At 49.2% G+C, this 18,843-nt stretch overlaps 1 protein-coding gene across 1 annotated transcript; it reads left to right on the top strand.

The window, feature by feature from the left end:
* Nucleotides 1–841: 841 nt before the first annotated feature.
* Nucleotides 842–10,006, top strand: LOC141326547 (G-protein coupled receptor 4). Its single transcript, XM_073835281.1, has 2 exons — nt 842–986; nt 7,947–10,006. Exon 2 carries the CDS (start codon nt 7,954–7,956, stop codon nt 8,965–8,967), a length of 1,014 nt encoding a protein of 337 aa, XP_073691382.1. The 5' UTR covers nt 842–986; nt 7,947–7,953; the 3' UTR covers nt 8,968–10,006.
* The last annotated feature ends 8,837 nt before the right edge of the window (nt 10,007–18,843 follow it).

The raw sequence follows: 18,843 nt of genomic DNA, 5'->3' as shown, positions 1-18,843 counted from the left end.
CTCATGCCTAGTTTTTCTAGTATATCATCTCTCCTCTCAAGTGTGACCAGTAATGGACAGCAAGAAAAAAACAAAACACTATGAACATCTAAGGTAGAGCCAGCTTTTAGCTTCCTCACAACTCTTTCAACTGGTTTTACGCGCTACAAGCTTTAATCTAGCCTTCACTCTCCATGTTCATGCCAAGATCCTTTCCATGAAGATGATGCAATTCACTGTCTGACACCAGCACTGTATGTCTTTGACATCACTTTAACCAATTTTTTGACACATGAACAGGCAGTTTTCTTCCCAAAGTGCAACGCATGCCTTTAAATTTCTCACAGCCTTTTCAAATGCCCGTGCACACTAATAATTATTCTTCTTAGTGCTTCAAAATCACTACCTTTATTGAGAGTTAGTGGATGAATTAAATCAATGTTTTCAAACTCATTTAATTCAATAAGTGTTATTTAAATTACAGGTCTAAAGGACTAAAGTGCAAATACAATTAATGAAATTATTATTCTTTTTATATGTAAAACTCATTATTTTGATGAAAAAGTAAAATATACAGTAAAATGTAAAATTAATTTAAATAGTCTTTAAACAGATTTAAATACATTTTCTTAAATAAATATATTCATATATGGGTTTGTAGTTTTCATTGTTTGTACAGATGATTGTCTGATTTAGCAGTTTATATTTACAGGTCAAACATGGCACAAGAAAAAAGAAAAAGAAAAAAAAAGTGGTTTGGTTGTCGGTTAAATATTGGTGAAGTCTTGCAATAAGTAACATCCTCCTGACACATTTCCTCTTGTACGTTCGTTGAAGTTAGTCAAGTGCTGAGCTCATTCACTCTGAAATATATTCATCTTTATGCTTTTTATAATATTTTCCCTGAATCAGAAAGTCATGTTCCTGTAGGAAATGAAGTGACTTGAGTTGTCACTGCGGTCAGCAGTTATTTAGTAAAGCTCACGTTTCACATCAGAACACATTAGGTAAGTACATTTATGATTTATTTATATTTGTGACCCTGGATCACAAAACCAGTCTTAAGTAGCATGGGTATATTTGTAGCAATAGCCAAAAATACATTGTATGTGTTTTTATTCCGAAAATCATTCATATATTAAGTAAAGATCATGTTCCATGAAGATATTTAGTACTTTTCCTACTGTAAATATATCAAAACTTAATTTTTGATTAGTAATATGCATTGCTAAGAACGTCTAGGTTACGTAGGTAACCCTCGTTCCCTGAAGGAGGGAACGGAGACGTTACATGGGAATTCGCTTAGAATCCAATCATCTCTGAGCCTTATACAAAAGGCCAATGAAAATTGGCGAGTGGCATTTGCATGACGCGCCACGCCCCGTACATACGGGTATAAATAGCGACGTCATGCGCCAGTCAGACAGGTTCTTCGCTGAGGAGCCGGATTGAGCCGGCGTCAGCGCGACGACAGGGACGTGGCAGGGGATGTAACGTCTCCGTTCCCTCCTTCAGGGAACGAGGGTTACCTACGTAACCTAGACGTTCCCCTTCAGTCGAATCACTTCGACGTTACATGGGAACTGACCCTATGGAACAAGCCACGTCCCTGCGCCGCGTTACGCAACGACCACGTGCCGGCAGGCGGACGTGTCAACAGGCGGACGTTAACGTAACCTTCCCAACGCCCTGGGGCCCGAGAAGGGGGGGACCCCAGGGAAGCCAGAAACTGAAGCAGGGGTTGGGGGGGCGGAGACATGAATTCTGTCCATGTGAAAGTAAGAAATTCAATATATCCATAAGGGGGTTTTAGGGATATACGAGGGAAACAGGGGCCTACTGGTTGACCCCTGGAAAAATATAGAGAAAAATAGCCACAACCTGCGGGGCGAAGGAGACCCGGCAGGAGCACAGTCAAGAGCTACTCCGCGTCTAGCCCGGACTGAGGGGCATGGAGGACCCAGGTTCGCCGGAGGGAACAAACTGGGAGATAGCGCACGGATCCACGTGGGAATGGCGCAGCAAGCCGACACTAGCCGTCCTCCCGGTCACCTGTCAGAACTCGGGAAGAGACGGCCTCTAAGCGAAGGTTGTAAAACCTGGCAAAGGTATTAGGTGTCGCCCAGCCGGCAGCTCTGCAGATGTCCGCTAATGAGGCGCCATGTGCCAACGCGTAGGAAGATGCAACACTCCGTGTGGAGTGGGCATGCAAGCCTAAGGGGCAAGGCTCTCCCTGATATAAGTAAGACAGGGAGATGGCTTCTACCACCCAATGCGCCAACCTCTGTTTGGAGACAGCATTCCCTTTCTGCTGACCTCCGAAGCAGACAAAGAGCTGCTCGGTGCGTCTGAAGTGCCGAGTGCGGTCTACGTAGGTGCGCAGAGCACGGACTGGACACAACGATGCTAAAGCTGGGTCTGCCTCCTCCAAGGGCAGAGCTTGCAGGTTCACCACCTGATCGCGGAAAGGCGTGGTGGGAACCTTGGGCACATAGCCGGGCCGGGGTCTCAGGATGACGTGAGAATCGCCGGGCCCGAACTCCAGGCACGCTTCGTCGACAGAGAAAGCTTGCAGATCCCCCACCCTCTTGATGGAGGCCAACGCAGTCAGGAGCGCTGTCTTTAATGACAGAAACTTAAGCTCAACTGAGGCGAGGGGCTCGAAGGGAGGTCCCCGCAGGCCCTGGAGGGCGACGGAGAGGTCCCAAGAGGGTACGAGGCGCGGTCTGGGAGGATTGATCCTCCTAGCGCCTCTGAGGAATCTCACGACCAGAGGGTGCTTCCCTAGGGATGATCCATCCACTGCATCGTGATGTGCGGCAATGGCGGCAACATACACTTTGAGAGTCGAAGGGGACAGCCTGCGCTCCAACTTCTCTTGCAGGAAGGAAAGCACTACTGCAATCGTGCATCTCTGTGGGTCCTGTTCTCGTGAGGAACACCAGTCGACGAATAGACCCCACCTCAGTGCGTACGCCTGCCTTGTAGAGGGGGCTCGGGACTGAGTGATGGTTTCTACCACGGCCTGTGGAAGGCCGGCGAGGTCTGAAGCGTCCCGTCCAGGAGCCAGACGTGCAAGTTCCATAGATCGGGACGTGGGTGCCAGATAGTGCCCATCCCCTGAGAAAGAAGGTCCTTCCTCAAGGGGATTTTCCAGGGAGGGGCTGCCGCGAGGGAATTGAGTTCTGGGAACCAGGTCCTGGCAGGCCAGTATGGGGCGACCAGGAGAACCTGCTCCTCGTCCTCCCTGATCTTGCACAGGGTCTGTGCAAGGAGGCTCACTGGGGGAAAGGCGTACTTGGGCCCCGGAGGCCAGCTGTGGGCCAGAGCGTCCCTGCCGAGGGATACCTCGTTGAGGGAGAAGAACTGCTGGCAGTGGGAGGATTCGGGGGAGGCAAACAGATCTATCTGGGCCTCCCCGAAATGCCTCCAAATCAGCTGGACTGCCTCGGGGTGGAGTCGCCATTCTCCAGGGAGGGTGGACTGCCGTGAGAGCTGATCGGCTGCACGGTTGAGTTCCCCCGGAATGTGAATGGCACGTAGCGATTTCAGCCACGTTTGACTCCAGAGGAGCAGACGGCGGGCGAGTTGTGACATGCGACGAGAGCGGAGGCCGCCCTGGCGGTTGATATAAGCCACAGTCGCAGTGCTGTCGGTACGCACAAGTACGTGCTTCTGACGCAACGTCGGTCGGAAGCGACGAAGGGCCAGAAGCACAGCCAGCAACTCGAGGCAATTGATGTGCCACTGCAGTCGAGGTCCTGTCCAGGAGCCCGAAGCTGCTTGCCCGTTGCACACAGCACCCCAACCCGTGGTGGAGGCATCCGTGTAAACCACGATGTGCCTGGACACCTGCCCCAGGGGTACTCCGGCCTGGAGAAAGGCAGGGTCTGACCACGGGCTGAACAGGCGGCGACACTGCGGGGAAACGCCAATCCGGAGTGTGCCACGGTGCCATGCCCGTCTCGGGACTCGGTCGTGTAGCCAGTGCTGAAGCGGTCTCATATGAAGCAACCCCAGCGGCGTTACCGCGGCCGCAGCTGCCATATGCCCCAGGAGCCTCTGAAAAGTTTTTAGAGGAACCGCTGTCTTGTGCCTGAATAAATCTAGACATCTCAGCACCGACTGAGCGCGCTCGTTGGTGAGACGGGCTGTCATGGAGACCGAGTCCAGCTCCACACCGAGAAAAGAGATCCTCTGCACTGGGGAGAGTTTGCTCTTTTCTCGGTTGACCTGAAGGCCCAGGCGGCTGAGGTGCTGAAGCACCAGGTCCCTCTGGTCGCATAGCACCTCTCGAGAGTGGGCTAACAGAAGCCAGTCGTCGAGATAGTTGAGGATGCGGAAACCTGACAGCCAAAGAGGGGCCAGGGCCGCTTCCGCAACCTTGGTGAAAACGCGAGGAGAGAGGGACAGGCCGAATGGGAGAACTTTGTACTGGTATGCTCGACCCTCGAACGCAAACCGAAGAAAGGGCCTGTGGCGAGGAAGAATCGAGACATGGAAGTACGCGTCCTTCAGGTCGATGGCTGCAAACCAATCCTGGGGACGAATGCATGTGAGCATGCGCTTCGTCGTGAGCATCTTGAACGGCAGCCTGAGAAGGGACCGATTCAGGACTCTGAGATCCAGGATGGGTCTTAACCCACCACTCTTTTTGGGCACGATGAAGTAGGGACTGTAAAACCCTGACCTCATCTCGGCTGGAGGGACAAGCTCGATCGCATCCTTCGCCAGTAGGACTGCGACCTCTGCACGCAGGACAGCGGCGTGGGTGTCTGAGTGGACACGAGTGTGAAGGACACCTCTGTACCTGGGCGGAGCTTTGGCGAACTGAATCGCATAGCCGAGACGTACCGTCCGTATCAACCACCGCGAGGGGCTGGGGAGCTGAAGCCAGGCCCCCAAGCGCCTCGACAGGGGTGTCAAGGGAACGTTGACCGACGTGACCGTGGTGGGGCAGCCTAGGGGGGGAACAGGAAGGGGAGACAAGCTGCTCTGAGCAGGGCCTACCTTCTTCCCAGGTTCCCGCGCTGGCGAAAGACAGCTCCGAGTCCGGCTCCGAGAGGGCATCCTGGTGCCGCCCGGAACGGGAACACGGGGCCGAGGCCCCGGAGGTGAAGGAAATTGCTCTTTTATTGAAGTTGTGGGTACCGCCGACCCGTGGGCCGGCGGCAGCGTTAAAGTGCACAACAACCCCCGGCCCTCCAGCGGGAGCGGGGACGTAGATGTTCTCGTCCCCTGAAGAACAAACTTCTCCACCTCCGGGTTGCCCGCGTCAGGGACGTTTCGCGGCTCTTTTGCGGGTGTTCTTTGCAGGTCCCTGAGAGGCGGGCGGCGCCGCACCCCCGCGGCCGGCTCGACGTCGGGCCGTCTCCTTCTTGGGTTCAGCAGGCGACGGAGCAGGTTTGGTGGGGGCCGCGGGGGGGCGCCCTCGGCGACGAGCGGGGGGAGGCTGAGCCACCGGCGGCGGGATGGGTTTAGACTCGCGGCGGGGCAAGATGTGTTGAATGGCCTCCCGCTGCTTCTGGACTGCCGAGAACTGCTGGGCAAAGTCCTCGACAGTGTCGCCGAATAGGCCACTCTGGGAGATAGGAGCGTCAAGAAAGCGAGCCTTGTCGACGTCTGCCATCTGGGCCAGAGTGAGCCATAGGTGTCGCTCCTGGACCACGGCTGTGGACATCACCTGACCAAGGGAACGCGCCGTGACCTTCGTCGCCCGTAGGGCGAAGTCGGTGGCGGCGCGGAGTTCTTCCATAACCCCCTGGTCGGGACCACCCTCATGCAGCTGTTTCAGGGCCTGGGCCTGATACACTTGGAGGATCGCCATAGCATGCAGGGCGGTGGCGGCCTGTCCAGCGGCGTGGTAAACGCGGCCCGCAAGGGCGGACGAGCGCTCGCACGCCCTGGACGGGAGATGCGGACGATCCCTCCAGGTGGCAGCGCCGCGTGGGCACAAGTGCACCGCCACAGCGCGCTCGACCCGGGGAATCGCTGCATACCCCCTGGCTGCCCCGCCATCGAGGGTGGCGAGGGGAGAGGAGCTGGGGCGGGGCCGTGATGAGAAGGGGGCCCGCCAGGATCTAGTCAGCTCCTCGTGCAGCTCCGGGAAGAATGGGACCGAGGGGGGGCGAGGTGGAGCCGCGGGGGCCCTCCCCAGGAACCAATCATCCAGCCTAGAAGGATCGGCCGGGGGCGCCTGGGGCACCTCCAAACCGATCCCCCTGGCGGCCCGGAGGAGCATAGTCGATAGCTCGACGTCCACCTCAGACGGAGCGGCCACCTCTGGAGGGGGCCGCGCCGCCGAAGCGTCCGCCTCGCCAACCGACTCTCCCTCTGATGCTGCGGTCGACATCTCATCCTCCGCAGGAGCACCGAAGGAGACGCTCAGCCCGCTGGGCGGGGAAGCGTACTGCTCCGGGAACTCGACGGGACCACGCTGTGTGACAGAAGACCGCAGGGCTTTCTGGGCCGGCGGTGCGTTCTGCACGGTGACAGTTAAGTCCCCCCCGCGTCTCGCCGCGGTGGCCGAAAAGCATTGACGGCTTAACGACAGACCGCGAGAGGAAGGCGGGGGGAGCCGCCTCGCGAACGAGCGGCGGGACTTCAGCGTGCTCATGGTCATGCATTCGCAATGAATGCATTCACCATCCATGAACGCTGCCTCAGCGTGCTCACTCCCCAAACACGTGAGGCAGTGATCATGTCCGTCCGCAGGAGGGAGGAAACTACCGCATCCTGAAGCGCACGGCCGAAAAGCCATTCTGAAAAGAACGTCTTGCGGCCGCGAGAAATTGCTCTTTTAGCTCCCGGTCTGCCCAGGGAAAAAGCCGCGGGGCGGCTGTGCACTCAACGGGACTTTCTCGCTGGAATGCAGTGCGGCTGTAATGGCCGTGAAAACGGCAGCCCGCAGGAGATCGCTGACGGCCGCCAAACAGAAAGCTCTTTTAGTCTTGGCAGCACGTCAGGAGAGAGAGCAGGAACTCTTTTTGAAGAACTCTTTGTAGTTTTGTCTAGAAGTCTCGTAGAGAGAAAACAGCAGGCTCAACATCAGACAGATCTGAAGCGAAGAAGCTGTCTGACTGGCGCATGACGTCGCTATTTATACCCGTATGTACGGGGCGTGGCGCGTCATGCAAATGCCACTCGCCAATTTTCATTGGCCTTTTGTATAAGGCTCAGAGATGATTGGATTCTAAGCGAATTCCCATGTAACGTCGAAGTGATTCGACTGAAGGGGAACTTCATTTGGACAAATTGAAAGGTTATTTTTTCTCAACATTTAGATTATTTTGCACCCTCAGAATCCAGATTTTCAAATAGTTGTATCTCGGCAAAATATTGTCCTATCCTAACAGACCGTACATCAATGGAAAACTTATTTATTATTTATGTATAAATCTCAATTTTGATAAATTGACGCTTATGACTGGTTTTGTGGTCCAGGGTCACATTTATCCTTTGGATTTAGGTTATTAGACTTATTAGACTAATGAAAATTTTTAAGGGGGAATTCACTGAAGAGTTTTGCCACTTATGTAAATATGTGGGTTTTTTCATTAACCAAGTGCAATGCAGTTAAACCAGGCACTAAATGTGCATTGCATTAAATTAAACCGCTGATAAAATTTATTCTAATGGGTTTGATTCCAAGGTATGTAGTCGCTTTAGGTAAAAGCATCTGTCAAATGCATAAATGTAAATTCACTGCTTGTGGGCATATTTGAGCCGTTACCTGATTTGAATGATTCCGCATTGGGAACTAAAATGCTGCAATTCATTCTAAGTGAATTCCCCCTAAAGTGTTTTGAATAGCTTGTTCTGTAAATGTTTATTTCCCATATATAATGGTGCATATATTTAGCCGGTGCTTCGTTTAAAAATGAAACTGTTACATAAAATGTTGCTGCTGGCAGTTTTGTGAATAGGATGCGAAACCATATAAACACCACAATACCACTCTGTTCTAGACAAAAGATGAAGAACCAGTTCAATGTTAGTGCCCTCACCAACCTGAGCGCCTCAGCCGTTGTGGGAAATGCTTGCGGGATCGACTTCAGTCAAGACGCCATCTTCCTTCCCGTCCTGTACGGGATGTTCTTTGTCATCGGCACACCTTTAAACCTGTTGGCGCTCTTTGGGCTCTACAGACTCATCCAATCAGAGAATGTTCTACCCGTGTACGTCATCAACCTATTGATCGCAGATCTAATTCAACTCCTGACTTTGCCTTTATGGATGGATTACTATGCTAGCGGACACTACTGGCGCTTCGGGCCCCGGAGCTGTCAGTTCATGGGTATGTTTTTTTACATTAGCATTTACGCGGGCATCTTCTTCATGTGTATCATCGCTCTAGAGCGTCACCTGGCCATTGCCAGGCCTCTCAGTTTCAAGCATCTCCGTAACTTGAGGTTTGCTCGCTGGATAGCACTCAGCATTTGGATTCTAATTGCGGTGCCACCTGCCATCGCGTTCGACAAGCTCTTTCCCAAGCAGGAAAATTACACTCTTTGTATCGAGAAGTATCCCTCCGAGGGCAGTTTTATCACCTACAGGCTGATTACACTGCTTGTGTCCTTCATCATACCCCTGAGCTTCATTGTTGGTCTCCACAGAGAGACCGTCCGCTCGCTGATGGCAATCAACTCGCTTTTATCCGAGGAGAAGAGGAGTATCAGGGGTCTGCTCACCCTACTGGTGGCCGTATTTGTCACGGTGCTGGGGCCCTATCATTTCATCGGCTGTGTGAAGTACGTCGGACTGCTGATACACAGCAGTCCGTGCATTTGGGAAAAGGCTGTGTTTGTGCCCTATCAGGTAGGACGAGGCTTTCTGAGCCTTAACAGCTTGCTGGATCCTGTGTTTTACATCTTTCTCCGCAGAGACTTCCGTGCCGCCGCTGGGAAGTACTTGCCCTGCCTGAGGAGAGTGAGGAGCAGATCGTATCGGACAGAGAAAGCAACAAGCTCCACTCTAGACTGTGATTGAAGATTTCCCCCTGGTTGTGTATTTGAAATACACTTTGGACAAGGAACTAAGAAACTATGCCAAACTCTTACAAAAGGCCATATAATTAGATCTATGGTGGCACCATTGTCTCATTGTTCATTTATAATCAGAAGACATTTGGCATATACTTTTAGTCTAGTCTTATGGCTCCTGACTTTTGTTTGTCTGTTGATCATTTTCATGTCTGCTGGACTGATTTTTATTTGAATCTACCGTCTGCTCTCTTCTGTTCAACAAGGCTGCATTTATTTGATCCAAAATAAAGCAAAAGCAGTGATACTGTGAAATATTTTTACTGTTTAATATACTATTTGAATATATTTTAAAATGTAATTTATTTTTGTGATCAAAGCTAAATTTTCAGCATCATTACTCCAGTCTTCAGTGTCACATGATCCTTTAGAAATGATTCTAATATGCTGATTTGCTGTTATTATTATTATCAATATATAAAACTGTTGAGTAGATTTTTTTCGAATTCTTTGATGAATATAAAGATCCAAAGATCAGCATTTATCTGAAATAAAAAGCTTTTGTAACATTAAACACTATCCCATTCAAAAGCCTGGAGTCAATATATATATATATATATATATTGGGAAAGAAATTCTAGAAATTAATACTTTCATTTAGCAGAAATGCTTTCAATTGTTCAAAAGTGATGATAAAGACATTTATAATGTTACAAAAGATTTCCATTTCAGATAAATGCTGTTCTTCTGAACTTTTTATTCATCAGTGAAACCTGAAAAACTTCTACTCAGCATAATAGTTTTTTTGAGCAGCACATCAGAATATTAGAATGATTTCTGAAGGATCATGTGACTGAAGTAATGAGGCTAAAAATTACATGTTAAAATAAATTCAAATATTCAAATACATTTCAGAATTGTACTGTTTTTGCTGTACTTTGGATCAAATAAATGCAGGCTTGGTGAGCAAAAGAGATTTCTTTAGAAAACATTACAAATCTTAAACATTAACATTAAAGTTATATTTTATCATTTCAAGGCCTCACTCTCTGTCCTCTTTTCTCTCAAATAGTTGTACTTCACTTCCTTCCTCTTTTGCACATTTACACTTTGCTGATATTATTTCATGTGTGAAACTGAAACCACAGCTAAATATATAAGCACATATGCATCTTTCTCATAAGTAACCTCACAAACAAAAAATAGTTTTCTTTCCTATCTACTGTATATAAGGTAGCACATAACTTTTGAATAATTTGTTTGAATGTCCGAGACATCCAGGCTTGATATTGTATGTATAAAAATGACCTGTCTTCCTAAATAAAGTTATTTTATCTTAGTTTAGTTTAGTTTATTTGTCTGTTGATCATTTCCATTTGTACACTGCTGCAACTGAACAATTTTATTCAAGGTAAAAAGGGTGTTTTTTACACGACCATTGAGAAATTTTAACCAAAGCATGTTATAGACTTTTCATTAAGAACCTAAAGAATCATATTGTCACGTATCTGGTCTATCCTGTCATCATGAACTCTTGCACCACACTTCATGGACTTCATTCCCCACAAGCCACTGCACTAATCACTGCATTCACCTGCTCTCACTTTACTGATTACCGCTCACAGCTGCACCTCATCACACTGACTGCATTTAAGCTTCTCACACACACAGCCACTCTGCGAAGTCTTATTGTTCCTTCTGGTTATTATTTCCGAGCGTTTATTCCCGTGTTTGATTTCCTGTGTTTGATTCCTGGACTACTCCCCGTGTTTTAATGATAGCTGCCAGCCCCGACCTTCTGCCTGTGTTTGACCACGATTTCTGCCTGCCCCTTTGTGTTTGTTTGTTTGTTTGAATAAATGCTGCGAATGGATCCGAACGTCTCTGACCCTCCTTGTGACAGAAGACTTCGCCATTACAAGGATCCAGCAGAAAGTTTGTCCAACCCCGTAAGTTCCCTCTGCTCCATTTTTCAAGATGGCCGTCCTATCGAATGTTATGTTGAGGAATTTATTACGTACAGTCACCTGGCACCTTGTGACGAATTTATGTTAAAGGAATGTTTTTGGAGCGGGTTGGACACTGACATCAGTTTATGCTTACCCGATGAGGACCCTAGTTGGACACTCGCACAATTTATTGACTTTGTTTTATTATATTGTGGATCTCCGTTCACTGTGGGAGTACTTGAAGGGTCACAACACAAGATGTCTGCCAGCCCAAAGCCACAGCACAAGATTTCTGTTAACCCTGAGCCACAGCACAAGATGTCTGCTAGTCCTGAGCCACAGCACAAGATTTCTGTTAACCCTGAGCCACAGCACAAGATGTCTGCTAGTCCTGAACCACAGCACCCACACTTTACCACGGTTTGGCAAAGATTAATGTCTAGCGTGGAGGACCCACCGCTGCTGTCGGCTCGAGCAGCTGGTCTCCCAACCAGCCTTCCAGAGTCTCCGCTGGTTCCGCCCAGCCTTCCAGAGCCTCCGGTGGTTCCGCCCGGCCTTCCAGAGCCTCCGCTGGTTCAGCCCGGCCTTCCAGAGCCTCCGCTGGTTCAGCCCGGCCTTCCAGAGCCTCCGCTGGTTCAGCCCGGCCTTCCAGAGCCTCCGCTGGTTCAGCCCGGCCTTCCAGAGCCTCCGCTGGTCCCGCCCGGCCTTCCAGAGCCTCCGCTGGTCCCGCCCGGCCTTCCAGAGCCTCCGCTGGTCCCGCCCGGCCTTCCAGAGCCTCCGCTGGTCCCGCCCGGCCTTCCAGAGCCTCCGCTGGTCCCGCCCGGCCTTCCAGAGCCTCCGCTGGTCCCGCCCGGCCTTCCAGAGTCTCCGCTGGTTCCGCCCAGCCTTCCAGAACCTCCGCTGGTTCCATCCAGTCGTCCTGAGATTCCTGTCTGCCCGGTTCTGGTCACGGAGCTCATGCATAGACTGTTCCCACCCACCCTCCCTGCTGCTCCAGTCCCGCCACCTCTGTCTCCTGACAGTCCCTCTGCTCACCCACATCCCACCTTCGATGCAGAGGACTTGCAGTGGGACTGCCAGTCTCCATCGGTGTCCAGACTGAAGGATCCCTCACCATCACCTCCAGTCTCAGAGTCCTGGACTCCACCTCGGCCCTCCGACCCTGCAGCTCCACCCTGGCTCTGTGCTCCCTCGTCTCCGTTGTCGGCCGTCGGCCCACCAGCTCCTCCGGGCTCCATCGTCTCTCCAGCTCCGCCCCGGTCAGTCGTCGCCCCACCTTCGCCTCTGGACTCTACTCCTCCGGCTGCGCCTCGTCACTCCGTCCTGCCGGCTCTGTGGACCTCCTCCCTCCCGTGGGCACAGCCTCGATCCTCTGTCACTCCGGCTCTGTTGCGTACCTCCGGACCTCCATCTCCGCCAGGGTCGCCAGAGCCTTGGGTTCCGCCTTGGTCCTCCGGATCCTCTGTGTCGCCCAGGACCATCGACTCTCCGGTTCCGCCTCGGGCTCCACCGGCTCCACCTCCGTCGGTCGGCCCCATGCAGGAGCCAACCCTTCCTCCGCCATGGCTTCTCCCTCCGTCGGCTCCGCCTCAGTTCGTGGTTCCAGTACCCCTACATGGACCTGGCCCTCCATCCCTCCCCCTATTCCGCCTCCGCTCCACCACCCTCCAGGTTGTATTAGGTGGTTAGAGCGTCTGGAAGCCACTCCTTGGGGAGGGGCTCTGTCACGTATCTGGTCTATCTTGTCATCATGAACTCTTGCACCACACTTCATGGACTTCATTCCCCACAAGCCACTGCACTAATCACTGCATTCACCTGCTCTCACTTTACTGATTACCGCTCACAGCTGCACCTCATCACACTGACTGCATTTAAGCTTCTCACACACACAGCCACTCTGCGAAGTCTTATTGTTCCTTCTGGTCATTATTTCCGAGCGTTTATTCCCGTGTTTGATTTCCTGTGTTTGATTCCTGGACTACTCCCCGTGTTTTGATGATAGCTGCCAGCCCCGACCTTCTGCCTGTGTTTGACCACGATTTCTGCCTGCCCTTTTGTGTTTGTTTGTTTGAATAAATGCTGCGAATGGATCCGAACGTCTCTGACCCTCCTTGTGACACATATCAACTTGTGAAAATGGCCATCCGATGACCCCTTTAACACAAATAGCCAGTGGCTTGAACCAATAATATTATTTAATTTTTAATATTTACAGCTTAATAGAGTTGCTAAAGAGTTGTGACTGTGTGCATTCTTGCAGCGCACTGTCATGACATCCTTTTCTTTTAGCTCGTGTAATCACATTTATGGCTCAGGCGATTGGTTCGAAAAAAAAATTGTAATGTAACAGAAATGTAAGATTTCAAATCGAATACATTCTCTAAGTAATAAAAACGTTCTTGATGTAGATTCAGATTAAAAAACAAAAAACAAAAAACATGACCATGCCCACATGAGCAAGTGACTCATGTTCACAGGAAGCTGAGGTTTGACCAGTAAAATAAGTTCCCAAATGATTTTATGATCAGTATCAGAAAGCTCTATTCCCTTGTGAAATGCCAACATGTCACTTTCAAGCAATGTCTTTTTGGGAAAAATCAAGTTGGCAGAATTTAGATCTCCAACTGCAGTATGTCTCACTCTGAGATTTTTGTGCCAGTATTAATAATTACACCCACTGCCATCAACTGCAAAAGCAAGACAGAGACGTGTCTTGCCAAGGGTCGCAGCTTGCATCGAGACCATTAGAAACACTCTGCAATTATAACATTTTATATTGATTTTCCTCACTTGCCAACTCTATCTAACATACTCACCTCTCAGTTTAATTCAGATGTGCATTGTTAGGGCATAAAAAATCTTTATTTTCTTTTAGTGCAATGAACTGAGGATGAAGTCTACTATGACTGTTTTTGGTCATAAATTCCCACAAATGCAATAACTCCAGAGGAAGCCATTTTTCCCTTTTGAAATGTCACAGTTCAGCACTTTATAAAGTGAACTTTGGAAACTTTGTTTTATTTGTAATATTGCTGTGTGACATTATAAGAGTTGCAAAATTTGTTTATGTCTCTTTTAGATTTTATATTCTGTCTGAATCATTTCCATGTTTGTACTGTTGGAATGTTTAACTGTTTAATTTTATCAAGCTTTTAGCTTTTAGCTCTTTGCACATTACTCCTATGTGATATTTATGTTTCCAGAGATATTTTTGCACTTCCAACAGGAACTACACTTTGCTTTACAGAAGCATTATGACCATCTGATTCATTACATTGTTATTCCTGTCATAAATGTTTTTAACCAAGTTCCTCAGCAATACAGGAACTGTTGAAATATTCTCAAAGTCTTATATCGTTGGTTGCTTCCCTCAAGGTCTCCTCAAAAATCTGAACACCTTTGAAAAGCATTACAATTCAAAGCAAACAATACGCGTTCACACCAGCCGTGTTGTTAATGTGCTGCTGCTTTGACTACATCTTCAAAAGTTGTCAAAGTTTTCTTTCTATTGAAGTCTGCATTTGATCATATTTTATGGAAGAGTGTAGGCAGACCAACTATAACATACAACTACCCACATGCTATTCTCTCTGGGGAAAAGAATACGGAGAATGCAGTGTTCTGTGCATAAATCTAATAGCTTTCTTTGTGCTTTATATGATCAGAGAATTAAAAGAATAAATGCATTCATGTATTATTTGAGCTGTTCTGAAACCATGATGGTTTTTACTATTAATTCATACTTTTTTTCTGACTCTTTATGCTTTCTTCTGTACTTTGACCCAATAAAGACTGACTGAGACTTCACTGCTATACAATGTAGAAGAAATAAATGCTATATACATACACACTAGAGATTTATTAGTACAAATACAAAGAGCAGTATTTAAACTCTTTGAACAAGTTTTATATATTCATTCTGCTGTCCCCGTATCATGCCATACCCATTGGACTTTTAAGGCTTCAGAGAGAATAATAGAGGATATCTTTAGCATGCACTTATCTTCATCATCCTGAAAATATAAGACACATCTTTGCTTAAATATTGTGACATTGTGGCGTTTATCAACCTTAATACTTCAAAAAATTAATAAGAACCTAATTAAACCTTTCAACCTTCATAAACACACAATCAGACACATTAAGAACCTGGCACACTCAAAAAACATTCCTACATTTAGGAAAAACTAAATGAATAAATTTAACCATAGACCTTAGTCAGGGTAAATGCCATGTTGAATTTTATTCAAATAAAAAACAAGGATGTGAGGGATAGACAAAAAATGCAGTCACACTAGGCTTCAAACATGTGCGGTTTCCAGCTGAAATGAATACTAATGGTTAGAGTTAGGGTACTTGGACTCAGGACTTGGACTTGGAATCGGGCATTTTGGATGCAGAAATTGTTCAGAATGCAGATGAATCCACATCATGTGCAATATAAAACATAAAAAATAAGTAACAACATAAAAATGAAGATAAAAAGGACTTAAATAAACGTTTTCCCATTTAAACTCAGTTTATTAAAAACTATGACTCGATTCGGCGGAATTGGACTCAACACTACAATAGCAATATACATAAACTTCTATTTTTTTATTTATTTTTTTTCACAAAAAATTATTACTGGGGTAGATTAACAGAGACTTATTGTCATGTATCTGGTCTGTCTTCTCATCATGAACTCTTGCACTACACATTCTGGACTGCAATCCCCATAAGCCACTGCACCAATCACTGCACACAGCTGTTCCTCGTTTTCCACTGAACTGATTGCTGCACACACCTGTTTCACATTTTCCCACATGCATTTAAGCCAAAGACACACACAGCCACCTTGCGAAGTCTTATCATTCCCTATGGTTGTTATTCTAAGCGTTTTCCATGTTTCCATGCTCCCTGGCCTTGTTGTTTCCTTAGTTTATTCCTGGTTTGTTTTGTTTGTCTTATTTGTTTTCTTTGTCACTTTGGACTGCCCTTCTGGATTTCGACCCCCCACCTGTGTTACGGATTACTCTCTGGATTGTCTTTGAGGTTACTGTTTGCCGATATTTTGACCCTGTCTGTTTGACCACGTCTGTTAAATAAATGCTGCAAATGGATCCGCACGTCTCAGTCTGACTCCTTGTGACAGAAGACTTCGCCATTACAAGGATCCAGCAGCTTTATTCTCCAGCATCACAATATGGACCCGCATGAGTCTGTAAGCAAGATGGCCTCCCTTCTAGAGTCTCTTGACAAGATGACCTCCCTTCTAGACTCTGTTCGCAAAATGGCTGCCCTTCCAGAGTCTGCTCTCAAGATGGGCCCCCTTCCACAGCCATGGCACAAGATGGCTACCATCAAATCAGAGACTGCGCCGCCAGAGCGCCCTCCAGTGACTGCGCCGCCAGAGCGCCCTCCAGTGACCGCTCGCTCAGAGCCTGCTCTTCCAGAGTCTCCGCTGGAGACGCCCAGCCCTCCTGAATCTCCGCTGGGGTCGTCCAGTTCTCCAGAGCCCGCTCCTCAAGAGCGCTGTCCAGAGCCCGCTCCTCAAGAGCGTTGTCCAGAGCCCGCTTCACAAGAGCGTCGTCCAGAGCCCGCTTCACAAGAGCGTCGTCCAGAGCCCGCTTCACAAGAGCGTCGTCCAGAGCCCGCTCCTCAAGACAGCCTTCCAGAGCCTCCGCTGGTTCAGCCCAGCTTTCCAGAGCCTCCGCTGGTCCCGCCCGGCCTTCCAGAGACTCCGCTGGTTCCGCCCAGCCTTCCAGAGACTCCGCTGGTTCCGCCCAGCCTTCCAGAGACTCCGCTGGTTCCGCCCAGCCTTCCAGAGACTCCGCTGGTTCCGCCCAGCCTTCCAGAGACTCCGCTGGTTCAGCCCTGCCTTCCAGAGACTCCGCTGGTTCCGCCCAGCCTTCCAGAGCCTCCGCTGGTTCCGCCCAGCCTTCCAGAGACTCCGCTGGTTCCGCCCAGCCTTCCAGAGACTCCGCTGGTTCCGCCCAGCCTTCCAGAGACTCCGCTGGTTCCATCCAGTCGTCCTGAGATTCCTGTCTGCCCGGTTCTGGTCACGGAGCTCATGCATGGACTGTTCCCACCCACCCTCCCTGCTGCTCCTGTCCCGCCACCTCTGTCTCCTGACAGTCCCTCTGCTCACCCACATCCCACCTTCGGTGCAGAGGACTTGCCATGGGACTGCCAGTCTCCATCGGTGTCCAGACTGAAGGACCCCTCACAATCACCTCCAGCCTCAGAGTCCTGGACTCCACCTCGGCCCTCCGACCCTGCGGCTCCACCCCGGCTCTGTGCTCCCTCGTCGGCCGTCGGCCCACCAGCTCCTCCGGGCTCCATCGTCTCTCCGGCTCCGCCCCGGTCAGTCGTCGCCCCACCTTCGCCTCTGGACTCTACTCCTCCGGCTGCACCTCGTCACTCCGTCCTGCCGGCTCTGTGGACCTCCTCCCTCCCGTGGGCACAGCCTCGATCCTCTGTCACTCCGGCTCCGCTGCGTACCTCCGGACCTCCATCTCCGCCAGGGTCGCCAGAGCCTTGGGTTCCGCCTTGGCCCTCCGGATCCTCTGTGTCGCCCAGGACCATCGACTCTCCGGTTCCGCCTCGGGCTCCACCGGCTCCACCTCCGTCGGTCGGCCCCATGCAGGAGCCAATCCTTCCTCCATCATGGCTTCTCCCTCCGTCAGCTCCGCCTCAGTTCGTGGTTCCAGTACCCCTACATGGACCTGGTCCTCCATCCCTCCCCCTGTTCCGCCTCCGCTCCACCACCCTCCAGGTTGTATTATGTGGTTAGAGCGTCTGGAAGCCGCTCCTTGGGGATGGGCTCTGTCATGTATCTGGTCTTTCTTCTCATCATGAACTCTTGCACTACACATTCTGGACTGCAATCCCCATAAGCCACTGCACCAATCACTGCACACAGCTGTTCCTCGTTTTCCACTGAACTGATTGCTGCACACACCTGTTTCACATTTTCCCACATGCATTTAAGCCAAAGACACACACAGCCACCTTGCGAAGTCTTATCATTCCCTATGGTTGTTATTCTAAGCGTTTTCCATGTTTCCATGCTCCCTGGCCTTGTTGTTTCCTTAGTTTATTCCTGGTTTGTTTTGTTTGTCTTTATTTGTTTTCTTTGTCACTTTGGACTGCCCTTCTGGATTTCGGCCCCCCGCCTGTGTTACGGATTACTCTCTGGATTGTCTTTGAGGTTACTGTTTGCCGATATTTTGACCCTGTCTGTTTGACCACGTCTGTTAAATAAATGCTGCAAATGGATCCGCACTTCTCAGTCTGACTCCTTGTGACACTTATATTCAGTTTCTTGTACAACAGACAGGACTAGTTTTCCAGGGGGATGTTAAAGAAATTTGTGTTTCACAGAAGAACTTTGCTATTTTAATCCTGTGCAAATCTGCCAAGTCTGTGTTTTTCTCAAACAACCTCTGTAAAAATTCCAGAGCAAATTATCTAGCTTTTGGCAAACTCAAAGGTCCTCTGAGAAATATAATTTCGTCCGAATGAAAATGTCTGTTTGCTAATATATAGAGGATTAGCACTTACGTCACGATTTGGTCAGTTACCTGGATGCACGGCCATATTGCCAATACTCGGATTTAAGCAACAGCATGGATTGCATGGTTAATGCACTACTGAATACATTGTTCTGTTAATTTATGCTGTCTAAACCACAGAAGAAAAAAAAAAAATAACGTGTGGAAGCTGTTAAATCATATAGAGAAGGACTTGGTAAGCAGGGAAGGTGCAATATTTTGACAAACTAAAGTTAATAGGTGGTAAAGATACATACAATAGTATTAATTAAGATTTTAGCCTAATATTTCACCTGCCTGACTGGAAATAATAAGAACTAGCATGATTATTGTGAAGATTCTTGACCTATAAATCCTGGTTCAGTTCGGCCAACCACAAACGCCTTTTGTGCCTCA

Source organism: Garra rufa, chromosome 2, assembly GCF_049309525.1.
Source record: "Garra rufa chromosome 2, GarRuf1.0, whole genome shotgun sequence".
Lineage (NCBI taxonomy): Eukaryota > Metazoa > Chordata > Actinopteri > Cypriniformes > Cyprinidae > Garra > Garra rufa.
This window is presented reverse-complemented; position numbering and strand designations above follow the sequence as displayed.

What these genes read in the sequence shown, in the direction of transcription:
- LOC141326547 (XM_073835281.1), top strand. Translation starts at nt 7,954, where the DNA reads ATGAAGAACCAGTTCAATGTTAGTGCCCTCACCAACCTGAGCGCCTCA.